This window comes from Arvicanthis niloticus, chromosome 16, assembly GCF_011762505.2.
Source record: "Arvicanthis niloticus isolate mArvNil1 chromosome 16, mArvNil1.pat.X, whole genome shotgun sequence".
In the NCBI taxonomy this organism is placed as follows: domain Eukaryota; kingdom Metazoa; phylum Chordata; class Mammalia; order Rodentia; family Muridae; genus Arvicanthis; species Arvicanthis niloticus.
This window is the reverse complement of record NC_047673.1, coordinates 53690884-53710665: the sequence shown is the minus strand read 5'-3', so window position 1 is coordinate 53710665 and position 19782 is coordinate 53690884. Positions and strand designations below refer to the sequence as shown.

Below are 19782 nucleotides of genomic sequence, written 5' to 3'. Positions count from 1 at the left end.
TAGAGACAATTAGAACTACCATTACATCCCTGATTTGTTTTCTCAATTGTGCTCAGTTTACAGGGCTTCTTTTCCACCTTGGATTGTCAAACTCAGAGTAAATCCAAATGACACGTTTTCACAAGAGGCCAGGGAGAAGTAAACCATGAAGAAAATTATCCCCTCTGAATTGAGGACGCTCCTGTGTCTCTGGCTTTTAGAGCCGGTGCTGCGGCTTCAGAATAAACGCTATGCACACATCCAAGGGACCTTAAGTTAATGTTGTTAAAGTGCTCTAAAGATGAAAAGCAATAGTTATATAAACAAGCACACTTCAGACATTCTGTATTGGTTTAGTTTTATAGTGTAAAATTAGTGTTTTAGTGGTTGGAAAAGCCACCCCAAAATGAGTTATAATGCCTGAAGATGAAGGCCAAGGTCATTATTTATTGCCCCTTAAAAGCCTAGTGCAGTTTACAAAATAAATCTGGCTAGGACCCAGAACTAAGTTGGGAACATAATGGGAGAGTTTAGAAATACAGAAAAGCTAGTGTCCGAGTGCAGCTGTGTATAATGAATAGAGTTAAATCAGTTATAAAATAACTTGGTGATTTTATAATGCATCATAAAAAAGAAGTCACACAAGTTTTAAATATATAGTAAGCAGTTATGCAACAACTTATTTAGGAGGCTAGGAAACAATGCTAGTTTCTAAATCTCTTTCATTTTGAAATGCTCTGTACTTACTAACTATTGTAAGCTGTTTGATTTGAAAAACCCAAGCTGTCAGAGACTTACTTTGCAAAAGAAAACTAATACAATTAACAATTGAACTACTATTATTTGGACATTCAGTATTTATGAATAGGGAAGGGTCAGGAGAGATAATATTCAGAAAAGAATGACTGAATTAATTAACTTTAAGCATCCCTAGATTTCAAATTTCACTCAAAAAATTTATCTGAAAAATAAACCTCGTTTTTGACAGTTTGTTCATAAGTAATGATTACAAACATACCTCCAGAGTCTGAATTGATTATTGGCGCCCTTATGAAGAGGCATCATTTGAGAACAAAAACCTGGGTGATGACATCATAGCCACCGAGCTCTCACATGCTGGCTTTATGCTGAGGGGCTCAATTATTCACCTTATTTGCATCTCACAGTCTCCATACATGGTGCTGCTGTTGATCTTAAGTGTCTTAGAAAGGTCTATGGGTTAATGGTTTGTCCCAGGGTGACATTGGTGGGAGATTGTGGAATGTATGGGGATATCTACAGGTCACCAGTGGTGCCCTTAAAAGAGAGAGTGGAATGCTAATATTTTCATTTTTTTATGTTCCTGTTCCTCACCTTTTGGGTGAGCAATTCCCTTCCACTGTAATATATCTATATGAATATCATCACCCTTAGCTCCAAAAGTAACAAAGCTAACTGGTTAAAGATTGACATTTCTAATGCTGTGAGTCCAAAGAAACTAAACAGCCCTTTTCTTCTTTACCATTTTACTGTCTTGGGGATTTTTAGATTGATGGAAATATGATTAACTCATGATTAAGCATTTTTATTTTAATGGTGGGAAGAAATGAAATTAAGACAGATCAGAGGAACCCCAGTCTAAAGTAAAATCTATGGTCACAAGGGGGAATATATCACACTGAAGCTCGAAGGAAACAGGTCTTCATAGGTGCCAAAGGCTACTGACATTGTCATACGTGTTCTTTAGCTATCAATGCTTGTAATCAGTATTAGCAAACTGCTGAACCCAATAAATGGCAACTGGAGGACCTTGCAGAAGGTCAGTTAAGAGGCGAAAAGAATGTGTTCAAGCATCCCTTGGTTTTCCAATGCTTATTCTCCATCTTAAAAATAATGCCATAATATATTGACAAGTAATTGAATTGACTTGTACCTGGTCCAGTAAAATTTATGCTTTCTTGTCTTTTAAAAATATGAAACTATTTCATTCAACTCTTATTGCAGTGGGGCTATGTAAGAAGTATATAGAATGTTGTATTGGAAACTTCACTGTGTATATTTTAATTGTTGATGTAAGCACAATGAAATAGAACCTGAAGACAAGTCATCTTGGTGTCTCACACAGTGAGGGCACGGTAGCTAGGAAGAGCAGAACCACAAACTTCTCAGGTATACCCAAAGATACTTAGCTTAAAGGTATTTGTTAAAACCAGTGTCAAACTAAGTAGCAACAAAACAAAATGAAACAGAACAAAAACAAAAATAAAAACAAATTAAAATGGGCAATTAAAATGGGACACAGATCTAAATTCTCAACATGGGAAACTCAAACGTCAGAGAAATAGTTGCAGAAATGTTCAATTTAGCAACCGGGAAAATGCAAATCAAAACTACCTTGAGATTTCATCTTATTATTCAGAATGGCTAAGACCACAAAAGTGACAGCTCATGCTGAAGAGACTGTGGAGTAAAAGGAACACTTATTCATTGCTCGTGGCAATGGATGGCAATGAAGGACAAACTTGTACAGTGACTATGGGAATCAATGTGCTGCTCCCTTGGACTGATCTATGTACCAGAGACACTTCCTCAAATGTGTTTGCTGCTGCATTATTTGTAATAGCCAGGAACGGAAAACAACCTAGTTGTCTTTCAACAGAAGAATGGATAAAAAAAAAAAAAAAAAAGTGGCACATTCACACAATGGAGTATTATTCAGCTGTTAAAAAAAAATCATGAAATTCCCAGGTAAATGCTGTTAGAGCTAGAAAGAATAATGATCCCGAGTGAAGTGTCCCAGATCCAAAATAGACAAATATGGCATGTATTCACTTATACGCAGATATTAGCTGCTAAGTCAATGATCACCAAACAATCTACAGAACCACAAGGTTAGGTATAACGTAAGGGACTGAAGAGACAGGTAGATCTCCCAGAAAAGGGAAATAGAAATGATAGCTATGAGTGGATGAAGATCAAGTGTGGGGGGGATGGGAGGAAGATGAAGGCAATATGGGAAGAGACAACTAAATTATGGGCCTGTAAAAGTAACTGTTATCTGCTAGATGTAATTGTCATCTCAGAGGCTTAGTGCTGAATAAGCTCTACCTTTCTTATTCTTTCTGAACTTGGGCTGGCTGATTCAACTCAGCTGTTCTGGCTCAAAGTCCTCTCCAAGCTGACTGGTTCAATCTAGTTTCTCTCAGCTTCTGACTGAATTGCTCTGTATGGCTTCAACCTAATTCTGGCTATTTGTTCTAATCTTCTGGTTCCATCTTATTTTCTAGCCTCCACTGTCTCTGCTGACCTGCACTCAAGTGCATGAACTCACTAACAAACTCAATTCCACTGCACTGCACTCCTTTCACTGACTCTCAACTGAGTCAATTCCACTGCACTGAACTCAGCTGATTGAACAGAACTGAAAACTCACTCTCTCTTTCTGCACTGCTCTTAAATAGCTTTTCTCCTGAGAGTTGAGGTATCCTATCTCTGACTCATTTTGTCAGATCAATTTTTCTGATTCATTACTTTGCCCCTTGATTAGACTTCATTGTTTGAGATTAAAGGTATGTACTAAGGGCATGTCTACATTCCAGCCAGATCATAAAGACTTAGGTCTTTCACTGTGATCAGAACAGCTGGATTAAAATTTCTCTACAGGGGCTATTTGAGGTGCAATATGGAAGCCAAATGCAATAGAAGTTTCCTAAAATATATACATATATAAAGATGAGCTAAATAAAATCTCCAAATAACAAGACAGACAGAGCCCTAACTGGTCATCTCGTCACCAAGTGAAGTTTCTAGTCCCAGCACTGAGTTATACCTAATTGAGTTGTTGACCAATGAGATTACATGGGAATCCCCAAACACAGCAGGCAGTTGCCAAGATCATAGATTGTCCTCCACGAACTGACATCAAGGACTTATAGTTGAAGAAAACAACTACACAAGCCATTGAACGTGGAGAAGTTGAGCTGGTGCCTACACAGAACCTTCGTCCGTAGCCCATACTTTCTATGGTCATTCAAACAGGAACGTGGTCTGCACAATATCCCAGTCACAAACCCTTTGGTCCACAATGGTGTCTTGTCTGCAACATGTACTAGTGCAGTAGTGTCGCAAAGCTTATGGAATTAGCCAACTGATACCTTATTTGACATCATTCCCATTCCATGAGATGGAACCCATACCCAATACTGCTTAGGTCATCAGGAACCTGAGACTAGACAGCCCAGGAAATTAGGACAAAACCAAATACTATAGTTTGTTGTAACGCCCGAGTTGCCCCAAGTTCGGTGGCCAAACTGTAACGGCCCACTCCGTTCCACAGGTCCAGGTCTAGCGAGAGAGAGTGTGGGGCAAGCAGCAGCAAAGAATGGAGACAAGACAGAGGGTCTGATCAAATCTCAAGTCTCATTTATTGTGTCTCTCTCTGCTTTATTGTCTCTCTCATTATCTCCCGTATTCTCTCATTGAAGGGAAATCTGGGGTATTTATAGGCTTTTGCCACGTGCCTTGTAGGCACATGAATACCACGTGCCTTGCAGGTGTGGATATGACATAAGCCTTACAGGCGTGGATAACGTGGATAGCACATGCACCGTGCGCCTTGCAGGCTTGGATACCACGTGCGCCTTGCAGCTGGGGGCAGTAAACAGCAAAACAAAATATGTGGGATATCAGAGTGTGCTTCAGCTGTTGTAGGCTGTTGAAAAACAAGTCTCACGTCAGGGTATATGGCTCAAGATGGCTGCAAAGCTGATAGCCGCTTTCTGCTACAAGTCGGCGCCCAACAGTTTGTTAATAAAAAAACAAAACAACAAACAAATACAAACCCAAAACAATACAAAACAAAACCCTTGCACTAAAATGACTCCTAAAGACATTCTGCTATGTTCGAAGATCAGTTTCTTGCTCAACCATGAACAAAGAAGGTTCCTCCTGCAACAGATTTGAAGAAATACAGAGAGTCAGACATTATTATATAAAGAGTGAGAGACCATCAAACACTCAGCCCTAAATATGGTATTTTTATCAAATCCTTCCCACAGGGTCTCAGGGACCCCTCTGAAAGAGAGGGCAGAAAGATTGTATGTAAGAGCCAAAAGGGATGCAGGACACCATGAAAACAAGGCCCCCAATACACTCACAGTTCATATAAACTTGCAGGAACTCTGTTCAAGGTCTGTATAGAGTCTGCAGCAGGTTGACTGTGGACACATTCCAGTTTAGTATTTTTGTGAGATTCCTGACTCTGCAAATGAGTGGGGCTTCTGTTCATGTGCCTTCTCTTGGGCCTTCTTCCTCCTCATTTACCTCCTCCTCCTCTTCTTCTTCCTCCTCTTCCTCTTCTTCTTCCTCCTCCTCTTCTTCCTCTTTTTCTTTCTCTTCCTCTTCCTCCTCCTTCTCCTCCTCTTCTTCCTTCTCCTCCTCTTCTTCCTCTTTCTCTTCCTCTTCCTCTTCCTTCTCCTCCTCTTCTTCCTTCTCCTCCTCCTCCTCTTCCTTCTCTTTCTTCTTCTGTTTCTTCTTCTTTTTTATACTTCCATTTCCAATGTGCTAGGTTTCTTTATTATTATTATTATTATCCCTTAGAAGCCTCTTTGTTTTCTAAGAGACAAAAAGAGAGTATATCAGCATTGGGAGGGGATGTGGGGATGAACTGGGAGGTGGAGGGAGAGGGGGGACCATAATTAGGATCTGTTATGTGAGAAAGAAAATTTATTCTCAACAAAAGAAAAGGGGAAAACAAACAAACAAAAACATGAACAAACAAGTATCCAGAATACATTGCAACAGGACACTTTCTTTCTGCCCGGGGAAGTTGCAAGCCTTTTCTTTACCAAATAATAACTTTTATTCTGAGGCAAATATTGCCATATGTTCCTTCTTTCTTAGCTGATACTACATTGATATGTGTCAGTTGTTATTAGCAGTACAAACAGATCTTGACTATGCGTAGGATCACTGAAATTAGTTTTAGTTGTGGGGCTGGGGATACAGTTCAATCATAGAATACCCACCTGGCTTGCCTGAGGCTCTGGTTTTAATCTTTGGCACCATGAAGGAACTTCAAAAAAGAAGTCCTAAACACTGCATTGCTGAGAATAAACTAAAACAGAGCTAAATGAACTGAAGCCATTCTGTAATGGTGACATGTAAAATAATATGACCTAAAAGGTCATAGCGGTGGTACTGGAGAGGTGGCTCACTTTTACTTGAGAGCACTTAACTCACTGCTCTTTCAGAGGATGCTGGTTCCATTCCAGGCACCACTGTGGGACTGCCTCCAGTTCCAAGGCATCTGAATCTCTCTTCTGCCTTCTCAGATACCAGGAATTCACATGGTACACAGAGATAAATGAAGCAAAACTCTCCTATACACAAAATGAAAATAAATAATTTTTTGAAGTCATAGTTTTCAGGTTTTTTTTTTAAAAAGTATTAGAATAGAAACTGTAGAGGTTGGATTTCACAGAGGTTCAGAGTCCACATTTCATAGGAAAGATTTTACCATAGTATATAAAATTTCAGCCAGAAGAATAGTGCTAAAAACATAAAGCATTCTTCTAAAATTTGAAGCAACATAAAATCACCAATATTGGCAGTCTTTGACCCCCAGCAATGACAGCTTTCTAGAAATGTATTTTTATAGAATTACCTAGTTACAATCTCAAAAAAAAAAAAAAAAAACAGAAACAAAAACAAAAAGCAAACAAAACAAGGCAAATCAAAACTCAGCTGAGAGGGCAGGAAGGAAACATTTCATTCCATAATAAAGTTTGAAAAATTTTGTCTATTTAGTTTTCCAGACATGTATTTTTACAGGGATTACATATTCCATTTTCTTATTTTAAATGAGATTATTGTTTTGTGCATCCTTTTTCACAGGACACATGAAGGGAATATATTCACATGTTACTTAATGTCATAGGAAAGCTTTTGACATAATTGACTAGATTATAAAACAGACATGTCTGGTTGGTATTTTCTACATGCAGTATAATTTAACCACTATGATAGCAAAGAGGATATGATGATTTGCTATGAAGTTTGTCCTTTTCTGGGGTCACAGTTTGTTACTTTTATGAGGGGCTGAGTGTCATTGCAGGTACCTTGGTGGTGGTCAAGGGCAGCCACCAGCTAGATGCCAGGGCCATGTCAGCAGGTTTGCCTGAAGAAATCAATTTCTCTTTCATCTTCCTGAAGAGATTGAATTTAGATACTGCACATGTCTACAGCTACACACAGATTGAACTTCTTAACCACAGTCCTATTTTTCCAAATTGATCTTTTTACATGTTCAGGACAAAAATCAGCTTTCAACTATAGGAAAAAAAAAATGACATTTAAACCCAGCTGATTTGTTACAAATAGAGCTAAGTTTAAGACTTAAAAACTGAAAACTAGGGCTAGAGGAAGGTTTTCAGTGAGTAAAAGCATTTTCCACGTACCATGTGACAACCTGAGTTTAATCCCCAAAAACCCACATAAAGCTGGATGCTGAAATACATCCATAATTCAGCATTCCTAAAGCAGGGTAGGAGGCAGAGACTGGAGAATTTAGAGAATCTTATGGGCCAGCTAAGGCAGAAGCTGAGGAGACAGAGGAGACTGTCCACAAGGTAGGTGGCCTGAACCTAGAAAGAAAGAATTGACCCTAAAAAGTTGTTCCCTTGCTTACCTACACACACACACACACACACACACACACACACACAGAGAGAGAGAGAGAGAGAGAGAGAGAGAGAGAGAGAGAGAGAATAAATAAATAAATAAATAAATAAATATTTTAACTATTAAGGCTTTTTAGGCTATGAGGCCCAGGATATTGCTATGTAAAACAAACAAACAAACAAACAAACAAACCATGCCAAGCATTTTAACCATAAATAAATATTTCTCTACTTAATTCCGATGCTCTAGTATGGTAGTCACCAATTCTCTGGATATAAATATATTACATTTTTATTCATTAATTTGTTTCATTTTTTGAAAGAGGATCACACACATTGCAGGCTGGCTTTAAACTCCTTATGTAGTTGAGGATGACCTTGAACTCCCTGTTCTCCACTAGTTTAAATTTGTTTTAGGTAGTAGTGAGGATCCACTCAGGGGATTGTGCAAGCTAAGCAAACACTCTATCAACTACATCCCTAGTCCAAATTCATAAAAGTTTTCAACAGAGCAGTGACAGATCTGTAAGGAAGATCTAACAGACATCACTGTCTATTAATAATAAGGCAGATGTCCCCATATGGTACCATTTTCTTTCCCAATGAACGATAAAACATGTTCATTCGTGCCAAGGATGTGCACTCTAGGTACAGACTCTTGAAAACCATAGAAGATGAGGGTCTTAGAAGATAAGAGTCTTAGACCTTTCTTGGCATTTTAGTGGGTCCAGGGTAAGAAACATGCAGACACAGTCAGCAGTTCAAGGACAGAGGTCTTCTAAAGATAAATTGCATTTTCTGGTTCTGAGATGGGCTATGTAGGATGCACTTTCGCTTAGCCCCGCAGGAGCAATACCAGCATTAATTATACAAACAGCTTTTCTGGTTGGGTTGATCATGACTCAGCAGGAAATTTCGGAAAGCACTGTCTTTCCCTCCTTATCAAGCAAAATTTTTTTTTTTAAACCTGCGCTCTGCTCTGTATGACGGGGTTAGATGTTTACGATCTAGATCTCCAGAAAGAGGTCATCATTGTAGTGGTCTTCAAGAAACTCCAACTTTGCCAAGGGGAAACAATCACCTCCCGTTCACCTCCGGATCCTCCTTCAAGTAGAAAACAGTCTGTCATCTTCCAGATTAGATGTTTACTTTTCTGCAGCAGGTATAGGGTAGACACACCTCCAAGCCAAAGGTTGTTTTTTCCTATCCTAAGAGAAAGACAGACACAGACACACAGACACGCGCGCGCGCGCGCGCACACACACACACACACACACACACACAGAGGAGAGAGAGAGAGAGAGAGAGAGAGAGAGAGAGAGAGAGAGAGAGAGAGAGAGAGAGAGAGAGAGAGAGAGAGAGAGAGAGAGCTGTCTCCTTACTGCCTAAATGCCCTCTTGGAACAGGGCCGGTTTCCTTAAATAAAGACACAAAGGCAACAGAAGACAGTCCCTGCTAAAGTGACAGAAAAGGAACAGAAAACTCAGCTTGCCAGGCCCCCGGAAGCTTGGGGGTGGGGGAAATCGTCTCACCTATTTTGGAAACTACTTACAGATGTGGGGAAACCTCGGAATTGCTCACACCAGGGGTTTCTGCAGAGATTTCCTCCGATTTTTTTTTTCCCCTTCCTCAATTTCCCACAACCTGTGTTTGCCTTGAGTCTGCTGGGCTGAGGAGTGGTTTACCTCTCTGATTCAGCTGCCGGCTCTAACGCCCTGTCCTAGGGAGGAAATCAAACAAGTGAAGCCGAAGGGTACTAGGAGGCGCTGGGCATGGGCGCCAGAACTGTCAGAAAATTTGCGAGGCGAGTATTCCAACTTCCCTTCCTGCGCCCACGTGAGCGCTAGCTCCAGCCCATCAGCGAGGGCTTAGCGTTTCCTGCTGGTGCAATCTGGAACTCGATTTTTTTTTTTTTTTAAATTAATTTCTCTAGTTCTTAGTAAAACTTTGTTGGTTAGGAGACTGACTTCGCACAGAAGTCTGTTTTCTTACCCAAACAGAAAAGGGTCAGCTACTTTTTCTTCCACTCTTGAGGTAGGAAGGTTAAACAGCAGCAAGGGAAAGAAACACATACCGCTTATTTATCTGGGGGTGGGGTGGGGTGGGATGGGGAGGGCAGGAGAGAGAGATTTGCAGCAAAGTTGTCACGATCCCTCGCGCCACCCCCTGTCTGGCGCTCTGCTCTGACACGTACCTCATCTATTAATTGCTGTTCGTGGACGCATATGCGGAATGCATTGGTGTTTTTTCTTTTTCTTTTCTTTTTTTTTATCTTTAGTGAAATAGAAATGGAAATGTCAGCGCGTTCGCGTCTGTTTGTTTGTATAAGGCTATCAAACGAAGTCAGAGAGGAGGCTGTGGCCCGGATCCTGACCCTGATTGTATGAATAAGTAAGCAGGATGCGAGTGATTGGGTTAGATGCTGCGAAGATTTTTTTTTTTTTTTTTTTTTTCAAGTTAGGAAGAGGGTAAAAAAGAGCCTGGAGTGGGGAAAGAGGCACTCCAAATCCTCACACCCCTTTGCTCTCCGGGCAGTCGGGAGTTTCCTAGCTTCTGCAGGGCTTTTAAGGTCTGGCGGCGTAGAAATGCCTGCCCCCAACCCCCTTCCTCGGTCTCCCCTTTCAATTCAGATGTGCTGATGTGCAGACCGGATTCATCTTCCCGGAGCGGCGGCGGCGGCGGTGGCGGCAGGCGCAGGCGGCTGCAGCTCGCGCTCGGCCGCGGGGTCCTGACAGCGGCGGGGGCGCGGCGCTGGAGCCGGAGCTCGGGTGGCAGCTGAGCCCGCCGTGCGCCTCTCGCCGCGGCCGGTCGCGATCGCGGGAAGTTCGGCCGCTGGGAAGACGACCTGGACCGTGCCGGGTTGGCTGCGGCTGCCTTGGGCCGAGCTCCTCACCTGCCTTCCGCCCACCCGCGGGCCCCCGGCCAAGTTCCCCAGCATCCGGGGGAGCCAGGCAGCATTTGCCCTCGCTAGCGTCCCGAAGACACCCGCATGTCTCCGGACACCTGAACACTCAGGTCTCTCCGAGGAGCCTCCCAGTGGGGAGAAGAACACTGTCCCTAGAGCCCCGCATATCCACGCGGCCCTCCGGGTCTGGTCCCCTCCTTTTCCTCTAGGGGAGGAGGATGGGTTTGCAAGCGCTCTCCCGGAGGATGCTCCTATGGTTGGTGGTCTCGGGTATTGTTTTCTCCCGGGAACTGTGGGTCTGCGCTGGCCTCGATTATGATTACACTTTTGATGGGAACGAAGAGGACAAAACGGAGCCTATAGATTACAAGGACCCGTGCAAAGCTGGTAAGTGCCTGTCTAAGTTGGGACTGTGGCGCGCAGCTGGGGACCAAGGTGCTGGAAATCTCCTCCAAGAGGCAATGGAAGCTCACCTGTTTCCTTCTCTCTTGCTCAGCCCCTCCGTCGTCGCCCCTCCTCTCTCCCCCTCCTTTTTCCTTCCCCACTCTGTCCTGCGAGGCCCAAGTTCCCTGGAGTTCTGTGCTAGTAGGATCAGATGCCAAGCACTAGTCCCCCTCGCTTAAGGCAAACGTCCCGTCCTAGAGTTTCTGATCCCCACCGGCCCCCCCTCTCCTGTGAAATTAAACAAGTCATAAACACAGCTGGCTTCTGTGGGTTTTAAATGCCAGCACGCAGCGGGTTCAATGCACCAGGAAGGGACAAGCCCTCTGCTGTTTCAGGACGAAGTTTCCCAGCATCTGTTCATGACTGAATGGGCAGGGTTTTCCAAAAGGTGGGTGGAGATGGCATCACTACCTTGTTTTACCAAGAGTTTTAAGTGTGAGTTCCAGGCCAGAAGGGTGTTGTGACAACCTTAAAAGAACTCAGTTGTAGATAAGATTCCAGTTATTTTTCTCCCATCTTAAAATAAATCTAAAAATATTTATACCAAGTTACTACCCCATTCAAATTTGTGTCTTCCTGAAAATACTCTCTCAGGAGCCGCAGTGGCACTGACACTCTCTGAAGCTCAGAGATCACCTCTCAGGGCCAGGAACTTGGGAGTATAGCACTTTGCTCCCACGAGCCGGCGCCACCACGCGTCCCTCCTCTGCACCACTCAATAGCTTCTGCCCCTGCCTGCCTGTGGTAGGAGCCCCAAGAGGTTCTCAGGAACCATGTGAGTGTAGTGTCCCAGGGGACCCAACACTGGCTGAAGCACCAGGGAGGGTTTTGGGAATTCCCTGTCCTAAGTTCTGTTGGATTGTGGCCGAGGCAATCTCAGTTCAGCGTGGAGTGGACTCATAACTTTGGGAAGGTTGCTGCAACAGGCAAGAGTAACTATGTCCTTGGGAAAGCAAAGTCAGGCGCTATCTGGTGTGTCCCAAATCAAGTCGAGAGGTGTGGCCTCCAGACTAGGGTGCAGAGAAAGGGTGGGGCCAAGCAGCTAATTGACCTAAGTGTATCCAGATTCTAGGACTGCAGGAAATTCTGGCTATAGTGCTGACTAGATGCCAAGCAACTCCTCAAATGTAACTTTTGGTAGGTGGAGTATTTTGAGAAAGACTCCAACAAGGAATGTGTGAATTTCCGGTTTGTCTTAAGGTATGGGCAAGGTCCCAGATTTATAATATTGTAAAAGGAACTGTCTATTTTGACGTTCTTTTTTGTGGAAGAATCAATCAGCTACGAAGGTGAGGTGTCCTTATTGTGAGTTCAAGCAGATGCAAACCATGGGTATATATTTTTCTTTGCAAATAACCGGGGAAAGAAAAGAAACAAGACAACCTGAGTAATAATGACTTTTCATTTCTCCTTCAGTATAGCATTATTTTTGGATAAAAATAGAAAATAATAACTTAGAATTACTATTGCTTTCCTTACCTGTCTTTGACTAAGAGAATGTCTGTGAGCGCATGTCTACTTGCATCTGTTGAGAAAGGAAGAATAGCCCGTGTAGAAGGCTAAGATGTATGAAGATGCAGGGGCTTCTTTTCAAGTGTTCTCCCCCACCTTTAACATTCTAAGATTAAAGGCTTTAATTTATCACTCTGGCTATGGAGTGATAAAATCGTACTGTCTCTTTTATTAGTACTGTATAAGACAAAGGAAAGTTAAAATAACAGGACAGAATGTGAGCACCCTGAAATCTCAAGCAAGAGTCAAAAGAAGGTTGCTGAAATAACACACACACACACACACACACACACAGAGAGAGAGAGAGAGAGAGAGAGAGAGAGAGAGAGAGAGAACGTATTTGGTAAATACAGCCATACAAAAGCAAGAGACGTGACTGATTTCTAGGTACATCTCACCTTTTGGTCTGTCTTTTTCCTGTTGTGGATTCCAGGGCCTGGTCCAGGGTTGTGAAGTAAGTCCTTTCTGAAGTTCACTAACAAGCATCCTGATATACCCTGCTTGTTTGTACACGGTGGCTTGATGGTACACAGACAAACAACTTTAATGATTTTGGAACTTAGCTGGGTCCACCGTCCTAGCTAGGATCATGGCATTCCTGTGTGCTGGAGCTTGTTAATCTTCCCACTGCACAGACAGGAAAACAGAGACTGAGTGACATTCAATGCCTTTATGATATCATCCCAGAACTCCATTCCTGCTGCATTTTAAACTTTCCTTTCTGACACTTTATTTGAAACACAAAGAAACAAACAAACAACAAACACAAATGGAAGAGATGAGTGCAGGTTTTCTTGTAATCCTGATAGGTTTGGAGGAGAATACTTTTATAACTGAAGTTAATGTCATTTACTTTAAATCTAAATCCTGGAAGTCAGAGATCATAGCCTGTTATGTATTTATTACCATATCACCAGATCCATTTTTAGGAATTCAGTACATACTGAACACAAGGCTGTTCACAGTCTCATCTACAAAATTCTATTCCAAATGAGATAACAGCAACAAAAACCCATGTCACCCAAGGAAAATTATTCTCAGCAGTAATTTGTTAAAAATCATTCTTAATACATTTATGAAGTTGAGTGCAATTATTTATTTGTAAGAGTTCTGATTTCAGGTCTGCAAAACTACAGGAGAGAAAGGAAGTTGAGTTGATGGAGACATTTCTAGTACAAATGAAAACATGTGTTTTAGTATACCATGACTTCAAGTGTGTTCACAGATGAAATCCGCTAGGATGGAATTCGTTCTGTGAATGAATTTGCACAGAGATGGAGATAGAATAACACTAAGGGATGTCTGGCTGACCTTTTGACTGCTCTATACTGGGAGGTCACCTGCTCAGCTGAGTGTACAGTCAGGTGATTCTCACTCTCTGGAGTGTAAGAGGCCACCAGAGACATGGGGAGCCTGAGGCAGGGGGAACTTGTCTTAAAGCAAGGGAGGATCTGTCTCCTTTCAGGGTGCTGTTCTAGTAAGTGTTAACCTGAAGACTGACATCTGTGAAGTGTCAGTTTACAAACGTGTGTGTGTGTGTGTGTGTGTGTGTGTGTGTGTGTGTGTGTGATTTGTGTCAGAAACAATGTTGAAAGGCAGAGACCCATGAAACAATTGGACTAAAACCTCTTCCTCCCTCCGCCCTTCTCTCTCCACAATCCCTGCCTTTCTCTTTATCCTTCTGTCCTGTCTCTTTCTTTTCCTTCTTTTCCTCTTCTTTCTTGTTCTTTTCTTTGTATTTAAGAAGGTATTAAGGATGTTCCGGCCACTGAAAATAAGGAGATTGACTAAATAGGGGTTTGAATGGTGAGTAGATACTTGGAAGACTGACTAATGAAATGTAATGTTTGCCAGCCAGTTTGTTATCTCCTCTGTATTCACATGGGAGCTGTCTGTGAAACAGTTCTCAACCTTGACATTCATGCATAGATGAGTGGAGTTCCTTTTCTGTTTCTAAAAGGTCAGTAAAGGTGAGAGGTTGAACTTGCCCTTTGAGACGCATCTGTGGGCACAGTCATGAAAAAGTAAGCTTCTGGCATCCCAGGGAATCCTTGTTGCTTTTCTTTCTGACCAGGGCCCTAGTTTCCATGTCCCTGAGGTCTTGGGAAAATTTTCACAAGTTTCTAATTTCTCATTTCTAGGTTAGTTGTTTTTGTTGTTCTTGGTGGTGTATTTTCTGGCTGGACTGGCACAGCATTAGGTACAGCATTTCAGAGCTTGATGCTCAATTCCACCTCTACTTTATTTCATAACAATTTGAAATATCCAAACATTTACCTTGAAGTCAACACTTCTCTGGGATGCCAAGCTCTGGTTTGGAAACTCACTTTCAGGATCTGCTGTTTTAACTAGTCTCTTCTGTCTTAGTTTTCGTGGGTCAGATCATGAAAATCCTTTTTTTTTTTTTTTTTTTTTTTTTTTTTTGCCTGTGGTGCCAGCCAACTTAGGCAGGGCCAAAATAAGGTTTGCCTAATGGCTGGATAAGGCATTATGCTCTGTATACTAGAATTCTAGCCTGCATTTGCTGTATTTATTTTGCCCTTCTCTGGAGGGCCAGTCAGTGTTTTGGTTCATAAATAGAAGTTAGTGGTAATTGGAAACTTTTTTTTTTTTTTAATTTCTTAGATCAAGTCATTTTTCTCTAAAGTCTGTTTTCTTCCCCTCCCCTCCCCTCCCCTCCCCTCCCCTCCCCTCCCCTCCCCTCCCCTCCCCTCTCCTCCCCTCCCCTCCTGGCCCAGCATAGGCTAAAGGGACCTTGTCTCTAATGTGTGTTTTGGGAGCTTCTGTAGAAAGTCATTTGGCTTTAAATGCATGAGACTATCTTTGGGTTCTCTTTGTTCTGTTGGGCTGTATGTCTGCTTTTATGCCAGTACCTTGCAGGAAGAACCCTAGAACAATCAACACAATCTCCAACAAACAGAAGAGAGGTGAAAGATTCAGAGTCATTCGAAGCTATACCACAAATAAATAGTTCTTCCCAAAATGTGCACCTTACACGTGTATGACAATCTAATGTAAACACGATCTCTTCTGTTGAAGCTCAGCTTTCCTCCTTTATGGTGTAGGTGTGAACCCTACATTTAGTGTCTCAGCAAACACTACTCATGTAAACATGACATTCACAACTAACAGTATAGGAAATCTCCTGTAGGCTCATTGGGCCCCGTGACTCTGAGATGGAGATTCGTATCCAGCCCTGGTGATTAACCATTGGTTACTTTGGGACATTGTCTATGGTTTTAAATAGTGCTTTAGTCCCTCTGTGAAAACGTTTTAACTGGGATCTTCTGTAAGCATTTGTAAGAAATGTTAGAACAAGCAGTTGGATAGCCATGAAAATGAGGCATGGTACATTCTGCTGGAACCCGCTGGTGCTCAGGGATGTGGTGACAGTTCTACGAAGGGAAGGGCTCTGTTGCTAGCCGCTCCACACTCTAGGAATGCCTTCTGCATGAGCTCAGAACAAGGCTTGACCAGTGCTCAAGGCACCAGAGAGACCCCAGGGGCTATAAGATTTCACTTTCTGGGAGATTTTTGAAATCATTTGCAATTTTTTTCCTTTATTCCAAGATCGGGAATGAACTGTGGAATTATCAAACTTTGAGGAGTGGAGAATCTTCTCCCCATCTTTAGACACAGCACAACTATTTAGCAATAAAGCTTAAGTGGTTTGTTTCCTTTAGTTTTCTATTGAATAATAACACTTCGAGAGGAAAATATTTAAAAAAATTCTTTCTAGCCTCAAAGCTATGAACTGAATTTCACAGAATGATGTGCTTTCTTAGAATGCCAGAGGGGAACCTCTTGTTTATTTATTTAGTTCTTTCCATTTTAAGTACTAAGACTGGGTATTGACTATTGGATTTGGGGCACCTTGACCTAATGTGTTGCTCATTTCACTAGCTTCTTACAAAATGTGTACTTCTCCTCTCAGGGCACTCTAAAGTGCTCGGCCGTATATTTGTATTAAGAAGCCTTGCAAATTACGTGATAATTAAGATACAAAAAAAAAGCAAAACTAGAAAGTGTGCATTCTACTCTGCCTTTTCTCTTGCAATTTACATTTATGGTTTCAGCCAAATGTCTGCTGTCAATCACACATTAAATAATTCCTTGACTGCTAGTGATGAGATCACAAGTAGCTACAAACAAAGCATCTAATGGTGTATGTCCATACCCTGTGCAAAGCATTCACACTCGGAGTTTTCAAAAATAATCCTAACAATGTGTAACACTATAGTATTTCATCAATGAAAAGAGTCACCACAGAGCCTGAGACAATATATATATATACACACACACATATATACACATTTACTGTTAGGGTTTGATATCTGCTGTGTTACTAAGATTCCTGTTGATGCCCTTTGATTGGTGTGATGGGGGAGGCAGGGGTGGAGGACAGCAGGGTGTAACGGTTTGCTCATTCCTTGCATTTCTCATCCATGTTGAGCTGTCAGCATGTGGATTGTGCACTACAGAGTCACCTCCAGGGGTTACTGGCCTGCTGGCGCCTATCAGAGTCCTTTGAACTCTTTCTCTGGCTTTGACTGAATGTGAAGTGTTTACTGGGTTAATTGCTGGTTGTTGTGCCATGCTGGGAGTGTCTGTGGCATCAGATTAGTTGATTGACTACTATGGATCCAGGGAACTCTGGTCATTTTCCCTGATCTGCTTCGAGATGGCAGATGCTTAGTGGTTGACTGTGTATGTGTGTGTGTATGCATGCATGTGTATGTGTATATGTGTGTATTCTAGTAAGTATTGTGTTTTAAGATGGATATATGTAGTCATATGTACTTACATAAATATACTGCATATGTTTATGTACACAATTTTTAATAAGTAACAGATTTCATACAATGGTTGTCCCATAAATGGTATCACCTAATACAGTCACCTAAAGTCTCTCTATAATGCCATACAACAGACACATTCCTTAAGGACACATTTATTGAGCTGCATCCTCTTTCTGGATGGCATATGGCTTTAGTGCATAGATAGTGGACTGTTTAAGATGCCTCAAGGGAGAACAGGAAATAAATAGAAAATATCCAAGAGGGTAGACGTTAAGTGACTCTGTAGCAATAATCTTCATGATTCATATCATAATAACACAGTTCACACTGAAGATGTGGTGGCACCCCCACACACATAGTCCCCTAAGACATAAGAATGATCTCTGTGAGTTCAAGGCCATCTTGGCCTACATTTTTGGATTCTATGTCACCTAAGAAAACATAGTTAGACTTAGTCTTACAAGAAGAATCTAGAGTTTTCTGTCTTTGGAAGGAGTCCCTGTTATCATATTAGTCACACAAACATCATAGTCTCTCATGCATATGTGAGGAAATTAAGACCAGAGAAAGGCTCACTAGTGTCCCAGGGGTAGGAAGTGATGAAAAATGAGTACAGGTTTCCATGTATTAGATATCTTCTCTCCCTTTCATTTGGCCCCATTCTCTGGTACTCTAGTCAATACAACGCAAACATGGTAAGACTTCCATTTGAGGAGGTGATGAGTCTAACACAGGAATCTATCTGTTGTGATTTGCTCTTGCAAGGTTCAATCTTTTCAATAGTGTTTGTGAATTTTAAAGGCCTTCCTCTCTACTGTCAAAGTAAGACCAGTGCATTTACTTGTGTGAAATAAAATGAAGGTCCTAATTCTTTTGAGAGCAGGAAGCATGGTGACATGCAGGCAGACATGATGTTGGAAAAGTAGTAACTGAGAGTTTTACACCTGTATCCTCAGGCAGCAAATAGCAAAAAACTCAAGGCTTGGAATTGGCTCTTTGAAACCTCAAAGTTCACCCCAAGTGACACTTCCTCTAACAAGACCATACCTCCTAGTCCTTTCAAATAGTGTCACTCCCTGGTGACCAAACACTCAAACCTATGTGCCTATGGGGGCCATTGTCATCTAAACCACCACACTGATGATTTGAATTTAATTCCAGAACCCATATAGTAGAAGAATACTGTCTACTGAAAGTTGTTCTCGGTCCTATACAGGAATGAACACACACCCTAAATCATGCAAGAAACAGATGGGATTTAGAATTAGATACAAATGGACTCCAACACTTAGCCTTCTATATAATAACTATGACTCTGGCAATTTGCTTAGTAACTCAGTTATGCTTAATTTTCTGATATACAAAATGGAGTTAATATGAGTCTCATAATGTTATTATGAGTACTATATGAATGTAAAGTATATGTTACTTTGCCTGGGACTTACTGCTGCATCACTTTTGTGCAAAACAGTACAAGTACATAGGGCATAGAGAACTTAAGTCACAAGAAGTTATTTTTTAGAAAAATGATCTTTATAGAGATAAAGGTGGTTTTCTTTCTGCCATGTATGAAGATGAATTCATTCCCCAGTATTCTAATACTTTTCTTCTGGAGATGTTACAGCCTTTCCCCACAAAGATGTTTTTGTTCAAAAAGATGTGATAGGATACCAGTGTGCCAGCATATGTGAATTCTATATACTCAAGATATATTAACAATGTTCAATTAACTAGTGTTCAATGTTCAATTGACTAGTGTGTGAATAGGATCTTGGCAACATAGTCTCCTGGTAGTTTCTGGTTTGGATTTTATTTACCATCTGGATTTATTTGAGTTTAAACATTTACAATCTCATGTTTACAAAGAGCTAAGTTTGAGCATATGAGTCTAAGCTGCAAATGTTCATTAATTCATTCAATATTTCTTGGGTATTTACCATGAATGAAGCACGACTTTCTCAGACACAGAAACATGAAGTAAAATAGAATCCTGAGGTTCTCACTTTATGGTGTGTGTGTGTGTGTGTGTGTGTGTTTATGTGTGTCTATGTCAGTGTGTGTCTTTGTGCATGTAGCTTGTGGAGGGAAGGAGTCAACAATATCAAATGTCTTCCTAAGTCACATCTCCACCTTTCTTCTTCTCTGCCTTTGTTTTTCAAATATGGTCTCTCACTGAACCTAGATTTCAGCAACTGGCTAGATTGGCTGGCTGTCAAGCTCTAAGCATCTTCCTGCCTCTACCTCCTTGTAACTGCACTAAAATTCTAGGAACATGCCAAGAGCTTTGTATTTTTTTTTTTTTTTTAACATGGGTGCTAGGGACTGAACTCATTTCTTTATGCTTTTGTGGCAAGCCTTTTACTGACTGAGCCATCCCCCCAATCTCCTGTTTTGCAAATAGATACTAGTTCATGTACATGGTTATATACTAATAGCATAACTGCACTGTAAAAGTCAGCTTTAGCATATAAAAGTGACATAATTG

The 19782-nt window shown here is 41.5% G+C and overlaps 1 protein-coding gene and 1 long non-coding RNA gene across 4 annotated transcripts in view; one reads left to right on the top strand and one right to left on the bottom strand.

The window, feature by feature from the left end:
• Window positions 1-4345: 4345 nt before the first annotated feature.
• On the bottom strand, window positions 4346-9678 carry LOC143434706 (uncharacterized). Of its 3 annotated transcripts, XR_013104423.1 has the most exons (4): window positions 9190-9678; window positions 5985-6338; window positions 5115-5571; window positions 4346-4905 (listed from the first exon to the last, which is right to left on the bottom strand). It is a non-coding gene; the product is annotated as an uncharacterized LOC143434706 (long non-coding RNA). The 3 variants fall into 3 exon arrangements; XR_013104422.1 differs by having other exon boundaries at window positions 5115-6338; window positions 7077-9678; XR_013104421.1 differs by having other exon boundaries at window positions 5115-6338.
• A 936-nt stretch (window positions 9679-10614) lies between these two features.
• Window positions 10615-19782, top strand: part of Tll1 (tolloid like 1) — a 195492-nt gene continuing 186324 nt past the window's right edge. Inside the window, exon 1 of the mRNA XM_034520913.3 lies at window positions 10615-10929. Within this exon, the coding sequence (XP_034376804.1) occupies window positions 10761-10929 (169 nt within the window). The 5' untranslated portion in view covers window positions 10615-10760. The remainder of the gene's footprint in view (window positions 10930-19782) is intronic.